At 59.0% G+C, this 8,530-nt stretch overlaps 1 protein-coding gene across 1 annotated transcript; it reads right to left on the bottom strand.

Moving 5' to 3' along the window:
* Nucleotides 1-2,366: 2,366 nt before the first annotated feature.
* Nucleotides 2,367-4,981, bottom strand: ZFP36 (ZFP36 ring finger protein). The gene is made up of 2 exons (XM_032172974.2): nucleotides 4,842-4,981; nucleotides 2,367-4,032 (listed from the first exon to the last, which is right to left on the bottom strand). Exons 1-2 carry the CDS (start codon nucleotides 4,881-4,883, stop codon nucleotides 3,076-3,078), a joined length of 999 nt encoding a protein of 332 aa, XP_032028865.1. The 5' UTR covers nucleotides 4,884-4,981; the 3' UTR covers nucleotides 2,367-3,075.
* Between the last annotated feature and the right edge of the window lie 3,549 nt (nucleotides 4,982-8,530).

Raw genomic sequence — 8,530 nt, forward strand, 5'->3', positions numbered from 1 at the left:
CACCAGGGGAGTGTTCAGGCAGAGGGAACAGCTAGTGCAAAGCTCCTATGGATGAAGCAGACCAGACTTGGTAGAGCACCTAGGAGGCCAGTGTGGCTGGAGCAGAGTGGCCAAGGGGGAGGGTAAGCGATGGGTGCCAGACTGTGTGGGCTGTGGGGAGGACTTAGGAATTTGACTTTTATGTGATCTGACTCAGGTGTCATAACAGGCTTCCTTTGGTTGTCTCTTGGGGGAGTGGGGAAAGTAGAGACTGAAGGCGGGGGCTAGAGCAGAGACTGGGGCTGGGGCTGCTATGAAGATGCAAATGGCAGACGATGTTGGCTAGGACCAGGTTGGGGGTCATGGTGGGGGCAGGTGGATTGTGGATCTATTTTGCAGGTGGATCAGACAGGATTGCTGTTGGCCTGGGGTGTGGATTTGAGAGCAAGGTGTCAAGGGATACTCCTGGGTGTCTGGCTTAAACCCTGGTAGATGGTGGGAGGTGCCGTTTTCTTACATGGGGGATTTTTTGGGAAAGGGGCAGAGAATCTGATCTGGCTAAAAGAAGGACCAGGGGGCCGGGCGCGGTGGCTCACGCTCGTAATCCCAGCACTTTGGGAGGCCGAGGCGGGCGGATCACGAGGTCAGGAGATCGAGACCACGGTGAAACCCCGTCTCTACTAAAAATACAAAAAATTAGCCTGGCGTGGTGGCGGGCGCCTGTAGTCCCAGCTACTCGGAGAGGCTGAGGCAGGAGAATGGTGTGAACCCGGGAGGCGGAGCTTGCAGTGAGCCGAGATCGCGCCACTGCACTCCAGCCTGGGCGACAGAGCGAGACTCCGACTCAAAAAAAAAAAAAAAAAAAAAAGAAAAAGAAAAAAAAGAAGGACCAGGGATGTTGTTCTTTCAGTCTCCAAGGCTGTTTCTGCAAATGTCTCTTCACTCCTTGCTCTTGGTCTCTGCCCCTCTGCTGCCTTTGCATCTCAGGGGTTCTGACTCCCTCTCGCCTGATCCTCTTCTACTTATTAGGGCCTGAGCCCTTTCCCACAAGGGAAGTAGTTTCCTGGAAGAGGAGACCAAAGGTCAGTAAGCAAGGGGAGAGGGCCAAGGAGGCCTGAGAGCAGGAGGGAGGCTTGAGGAGGGTGGAGAGAAGAGAGAGGAGGGAAAGGGGCTGGAGAGGGAGAGAGAAGAGGAGGAAAAGTAAGGCTGGGGGGAGGAAGGGAAGAGGACAATGGGGAGTGGGAGGGCAAGGAAAGGGTGGAGAGGGAAGGAAGGACGGAAAAAGGGAGAGAAGGGAGACGGGAAGGAGGAGAAAGGGGTAAGAGACGGCAGGATGGGGAGGCTGGAAGTAGGGGGAGAGGAGTAATGAGGGAGGGGACAAATTGGAGGGGTGAGAGAAGAACAGAAGGCAAAGGGTGTAGGGCGGGGCAGGAGGGTGCAGAGGAGGAAGTGAAAAAGAGGAGGAAGGGTGAGGGTAGGGAAAGGAGAGAAGAGGGAAGTGAGAGGGAGGAGGAAGGAGTGCGGGGCAAGGAGAAAGAAGAGGGGTCGCAGGGGGCGAAGGCTGGGCGGCAGGGCCGAGCCGCAGGCGCTGACGCAGGGCGGCTTCCGGGCGCGGGGCCCCGGGGTTGGTCCCGACGCCGCTGGCCTTGTATGGTCTGAAGACGCGGCTCCCCCGGGGCCCCTCCTAGACGCGCGGCCCCTACCCACACGCCCTGGCCTCGCGGGGCCGACCCTGGTTGGTGTCCGAGGCCTCGGGCTTCCAAGGTTCGGAAATGCCAAGACCCGGTAATTCCCGGGCTCCAGGGTCCCGGGTGGCCAGAAATCTGCAACTTCGAGCCACCAGGGGTCTAGAGTCTAAAGCGCTAGGGGACGCAACCTGAGACTCCCAAATGTTGAGATCCTAGACTCTTGAGACCCTAAAACCCGCTTCCCCAACATCCAGAAGGTGTCGAAGCCTCCCTGGAACCCCTAGTCCCGAAACGGGCTCCGCTACCCCAGGCTGCCCCGCCCCGCGCCCGCCCCCGCTCGCTCTGGGCGCGCGCCCCAGCACATTCCGTCCTCCCCACCCGGCCCCTCCCGCCTCCCGCGGCCCCGTGGGGACGGAAACATCCCGTCCCCGACCGCACCCGCCCGAGAGCTGGGTCAAGGAGCCCGGCAGGACAGGAGCGCGGCGCCCCCGACGCCCGGGAACTCGCTCCCCCGGTTCCCATCTGGTGACCTCACCTGGTCCCACCCTTTCAGGTGAACGGCCAGGCCCGGTGACGTCACTTCCTGCCAGGTAAGTGCCGCTGGGCTCGGAGAAGCCGAGTTGACTGCACCCAGCTTCCAAAGTCACCCCCTCCCTCCCCATTCCTGTCCCTAGACCGCGAAGAAGCCAGGATCCCAGCTTACACTCAGATTGTTTATTTAAAAATGCTCAAAAACACAAAAATAGACTTTTAAGGTAACAATATATATTACTAAATATATTATAGTCTACTTATAATTATACCGTCGTTTGCAATTATTACAAAAAAAGAGGAAGAAAAATACAAGGGAAGCAGACGACCCAATATATATAAATACTATAAAATCATATTAGAATAAATAAAGTCGTCATAAATAAAGGGCCCATTGATTTATGGGTGGGGTTTGGCAACGGCTTTGGCTACTTGCTTTTGGAGGGTAATTTGAGCACCAGGATTCCCCTTCAGGAGAGGTTCCAGTTACCAGGAGACACTGGAACCTCAGGTCTATAAAAACTGGAGGGGCAGTGAAGGCCTATTATTCACAGCACATAAGATTCTAGGAGACAGACTTGGGCAGGGAAGGGGTGGGGGAGAGGGTTCATTGCCTCCCTTAAATATGCTACATTTTTTTTTTTCCCAAGAACCTCAGAAGACACTCCATCCCCCACCATCATGAATACTGAGCTTGCACACTTGGGGACCTGCCCCAGTGTGAGGTCAGGGGAGTGGGTTAATGCATTCTGGAAAAGGGGGTTACTTGATTACTGTCCCCCAAGTCCCCACAGCCCTGGGGTCCATGCAGAGACCACAGTGCAAGAGACGTGGCTCCCCGCTGAGATCCAGCTGATCTGACCGGGCAGTCACTTTGTCACTCAGAAACAGAGATGCGATTGAAGATGGGCAGTCGCCGGGGGGCTGCCACGGGCTGGGGTGGTGCAAAAACTCCTGCCTCGAAGACGGGGGAGTCAGAGCCCCCCAGGCTGCTGCCACTGCTGGCATATTCATCAGGGTCGGATCCCAGGGACTGTACAGAGGGGGTCCGAACCAGGCCACCCAAGGGCCCCCAGACGCTGATAGGAGTGGCCCTTCGGCAGGAGGGGCAACAGACTGGGGTGGGGTCTCTTCGAGCCACCGGGGTACCAGGGGCAGCAGAGAAGGCAGAGGGTGACAGTGGAAGGTCCCCAGGTGGTGGTGGGGAGCTGGAGGGCGAGAAGGAGCTGGAGGACAGGGAAGGGCCGGCCAGGCCTGGTGGTGGTGGTGAGGTCCGGCGGCCAGAGGGCAGGCCGGAGAAGCTGATGCTCTGGCGAAGCACAGGAGGGTGGCCCGGGGCCGCCAGGTCTTCGCTGGGGTTGTGGATGAAGTGGCAGCGAGAGCCGTAGGGGCAGCGGCCCTGGAGGTAGAACTTGTGGCAGAGTTCCGTCTTGTACTTGGGGTGACGATTGGCCTGGCGCAGCTCGCCCAGGCCATGGGCAAACTGGCACTTGGCCCCGTAGCGGCAGCGCCCACTCTCTGAGAAGGTCCGACATAGCTCAGTCTTGTAGCGCGAGGGGGTGGTGGAGGTCGCAGTGGGCGAAGTGGGTGAGGGTGACAGCTCGGGGCCCAGGCGGGGAGCCAGCGGTGCGAAGCCAGGGGGTGGGGGCACCCAGCCACAGCTGCGGCCCTCCACTAGGCTGGTGGAGCGGCCAGGCAGGCGGGAGGTGACCCCAGACGGGCTGGAGTCGGAGGGGCTCAGGCTCCAGAGTCCGGAGGAGCCCCAGCCTGGGCTGGACTGAGTCCCTCCGTGGTCGGATGGCACGGGCACGTCAGGGCTCAGCGACAGGAGGCTCTGCGGAAATGGGTCGGTTAAGGTACCTGAAAATGCAGGGCGACGCCCCACCCCAGCTGCAGGGAACTAGAGCTTGCCAGGCCAGTTTGTGGGCTCCCCGCCTGAGCCCCACCCGCCCGCAGAAACCCCTGGGTTCCGGATGCCAGGAAGCCACATTTGGAGGTTCTGAGTTTACCCACGACCAAGGCTTTATCCCGAGGGACCCAGGAATCCCGGCTTCCCCGGCTGGACCAAGAGGGGGCCCCCGAAGTGAGGGCGCACCACTCTTTCCCAATTTTGGGTCTCTTGTCCTCCCCGGATATGACCCACGCGTCGGGATCTCCAGTTTCACAACTGGAGGAACCGGGCAAAGTTGACCCGGGAGTCCGGATTGCTTCGGTTTTAGGGTTCTCAGAGAACTACGGTCAGGGACTGGAGAGCCAGAAGTCGGATCCTCCCACCCTGAGACTTCAACCCCACAGACGCCTCCGCGCAAAACCACGCCCTCAGCAACGACTAGGGGTGAGCCAGGTATGGGGGCCACTTCCGCCTCCAGGCAGCCTAGGTCTGAGAAAAGTTCTCCGACTTTCCACTTGCACGGGCCGCCCCACCCATGTTTGAGCGAAGAGCCGGGTGTCGCGGGCTCCATTTTCACCTCCAAATCACCAAGCTGGTCTGAGCGGGAGGCAGGGGCCCCAGGCTGGAGGGCGCGGCGCTAGGGAGCCCTAGTTGGAGAAGGGAGGCAAGCGTCCCTGGCTGGAGTTTGCGGCGCTAGAGAGCTGGGAAGTCAGGCATGCAGGTACCGGGGATGCCGTGCGGCGGGGACTCACCTCGTAGATGGCAGTGAGATCCATGGTGTAGCGGTTGGCCATAAGGGGGATCGGCCGAGAGTGGGAGCGCTGAAGTCAGGCTGAGGCTGGCACCGAGAGCCGGCTACTTATAGGGAAAGCAAGCACGGGGCGGGGCCGGGGCCGGGGGCGGGGCAGGAGGGGCGCTTCCCGGACGCGCGCCCCCGGCGCAGCCCGGCTGGCCCTGGACTGGTTCCCTTCCGCCCGGCCCTGGGCCAGGACGCGCCTGAGCTTGGCCGGTGGACAGCCGCGACCGGGCGGGGAGTGCGTGGGGAAGGGGTGGGGGTGCGGATGGGGGGACGCCTGCCCAGTTTTCAAAGCTGGAGACTGAGGCTTGTAGAAGGAAACTGGGGCAGAGGTGGGGGCAGGGCCCCAGGGGCAATTGACAAGAGCAGAAGCCCGATGGGGGTGCGCGTGCGACACAGACGGACGGGGGCGGGGAGAGACGCAGAGGGGTACAGACAGACAGGCAGACAGGCCGAGGGAAAAATATCGAGAGAGACACACACACCGAGAGACATACAGAGAGAGATAGGGTGAGGAGGGGAGGGAAGATGGGGAGACAGAGACAGTCCCAGAGACAGATGCAGAGGGAGAAGAGAGTTGGGAGGATCACAAAAAGAAACAGAAAGGGGTTGAGCGCAGTGGCTCACGCCTGTGATCCCAGCACTTTTTGTGTTTTTCTTTCTTTTCTTTTTCTTTCTTCTTTCTTTTCTTTTTTTTTTTTTTTTTGAAAGACGGGGGTTTCCCTATGTTGCCCAGGCTAATCTCCAGCTCTGGGGCTCAAGCGATCCTCCCACCTCCGCCTCCCAAAGAGCTGGAATTACAGGTGTGAGCCACCAAGCCCGGCCAATCCCAGTACTTTCAGAGGGTGAGGCAGGTGGATTACCTGAGATCAGGAGTTCAAGATCAGCCTGGGCAACAGTGAGATCCCATCTCTACAAAAAATACTATTTAAAAACATTAAAAATAAAAAGAAACTGGACAAAAAGGAGAAAGACTGTGAGAAACAAGCACTTACGGAAAGAAATCTGCAGAGCAAAGGCCAAGAAAGAGCCAGCAGGCCTTGGAGGGGAATTCTCTGAGAACTGCTTCTCTTGTGTGGTCTCACTCCTGAACAGCCCAGACAGATAAGGAGACCTGGACTGCTCTCCCTCTCCCCACTTGCTGGGGTTGGGTGGGTGAGTGAGTGAGTTGGGGTCCAGGATACCTGGCAAGGCTGAAAAGGGGCCTCCTTTCCCAATTCACAGGGCGGCTCTAGCCCCCTCACCCTCAGGCAGATCTCTTCTAGGCTGAGTTAAGGAGAACTCACCTGGGCTGAGTTCTAAGTACTTTACGCACATTAATCCTAATGCCAGGTGGTATGCCCATTTAAGGCAGGAGGAAACCAAAGTGAAGTTACTCTCCTGCCCGGCTCACACCTGTAATCCTGGCACTTTGGGCGCCCAAGGCAGGTGGATCACTAGAGCTTGGAGTTTGAGACTAGCCTGGGCAACGTGGAGAATCCCCGTTTCTACAAAAAATACAAAAATTAGCTGGGTGTGGTGGCGCACACCCTGTGGTCCCGCTACTGGGGGGCGGGGAGGGAGCAGGCTGGGGTGGGAGACTCTCTTGAACCCAGGAGGCAGAGGTTGCAATGACCGAGATCGGGCCGCTGCACTCCAGCCTGGGCCACAGAGTGAGACTCCCTCTCAGGGGGAAAAATAAAGTTACTCTTCTAGTTCGAGCTAGCAAATGGCAGAGGCCTCATACTAGGGTCTGAAATTATGTCTAGGTTTGCCCTCTGGGAAAACTCAAGATTGGCAAGGTGGAGGTCTTTCACTATAATGGATGGTTGCATTGATTGAAAGCTGTTTTAAGCTTTCAAAAAAAAAAAAAAGGTCATCCTCAGTTGATGGCTGGATGGGTCTCTTATAGTGGGGTGTGCCTTCAGACTACATTTTCCTTTTTTTTTTTTTTTGAGACGGAGTCTCGCTTTGTTGCCCAGGCTGGAGTGCAAAGGTGCGGTCTCAGCTTACTGCAACCTCTGCCTCCCGGGTTCACGTGATTCTCCAGCCTCAGCCTCCCGAGTAGCTGGGATTACAGGTGCCCACCACCATGCCCAGCTAATTTTTGTATTTTTAGTAGAGACGGGGGTTTCACCATGTTAGTCAGGCTAGTCGCGAACTCCTGACCTCAGGTGATCCACCTGCCTCGGCCTCTTAAAGTGCTGGGACTACAGGTGTGAGCCACCGCACCCGGTCCAGACTACGTTTTCAAGGATCATTCCCCACACAGGCACATCTTTTGTTATCAAAGGGTCGCCCTAAGTGAAAACCCTCTTAAGATCTGGGAAGACTCTTTATTTTGTAAGGGGTGCTGGAGAGCTGGATGCCCTGAGTGAAAATGTGGGGGTAGAAATCATTGCCACAGTGCATAGTTATAATGGTGGAAAGTTCATTCTTGCAGGCTGCGGGCTTGTATTAAGGTGGGGAGATTCTGCCAGGCTCCACGTCGACCTGCTTCGTCCGAGAGCGGCGTGGGGGAATCCCTGGTGCGGCGCTTGCTGAGGGGCCTTCCCGGGCCGGTCTCGTGAGCTGGGCGGGCCGCGGGCGGCTCTGGCACGGTTGTGGCCTCCTGCTCGCCCGTGACTCACTCGCAAGGGGCGGGGGAGTTGGGGCTTCCTGGAAGCCGTGACGAGGAGGTTCAGCCCGGACACTCGGGTTCCTCTCCTGTAACCAGGGCTCCCGTCTCCTGTAAACAGAGCCTTGAGGACAACGGGGGAAAAAGGGGGGAGGAGGGGGACCTGGGACCCGCCTCTAGGCCGAGCTCCAAATCCTTACGCACCTTATAGGATTGAGGCGGGGAAAGGGGGGTGGGGGGCATCCTTGGGTTCTCGGAGCCCGGCTCAACTCGGGCTGCGATCAATCCTGGAGGAGGGATTCCAGTTTCTACTCCCTGGAGACCGGGAGCATTTCCCATCCCTGAGTCAGGCTGTCCCCCTCCTCTCTCCCATCTGCTGAGTCATCGGCCCTAAGAGTCAGGACTTTTGGGATAGGGCCACTGTCAAAGGAGGGGGATGCTTTGCTCGCAGAAGGACTGGTCCTCCACTTCCCCAAACCCACAGACGTGGGGGACCCAGGAGCCAAGGCCTCAGTCCCTCCTCCCTCACAGTAACCCAGGGGCCTGGGTCCCCAGCCCCTCCTCCCTCAGACCCAGGAGTCCAGGCCCCCAGCACCCTCTCCCTCGGATCCAGGGGTCCAGGCCTCCAGCCCCTCCTCCCTCGGAACCAGGGGTCTAGGCCCCCAGCTCCTCCTCCCTCAGATCCAGGGAACCAGGCCCCTAACTCCGCCTCCTTCAGACCTGGGAGACTCCCAACCCCTCCTCCCTCAGACCCAGGGGTCCAGGCCTCCGGCCCCTCCTCCCTCAGATCCTCAGGTCCCCCGAGACCCCAGCCCCTCCTCCCTCAGACCCAGGGGTCCAGGCCCCCAGCTCCTCCTCCCTCAGATCCAGCGGTTCAGGCCCCAACCCCTCCTCCCCCAGACCCGGGAGACCCCCAGCCCGTCCTCCCTCAGATCCAGGAGACCAGGCCCTCAGCCCTCCCCTCAGGTCTCAGGCGTCCCAGGCCAGGAGGAAGTTCACGGCAGGACTCCTCCCTGCTCCCCACGTAGCCAGCGGGAAAATCCGCGGCC

This window comes from Hylobates moloch, unplaced genomic scaffold (assembly GCF_009828535.3).
Source record: "Hylobates moloch isolate HMO894 unplaced genomic scaffold, HMol_V3 SCAFFOLD_13, whole genome shotgun sequence".
Classification (NCBI taxonomy): domain Eukaryota; kingdom Metazoa; phylum Chordata; class Mammalia; order Primates; family Hylobatidae; genus Hylobates; species Hylobates moloch.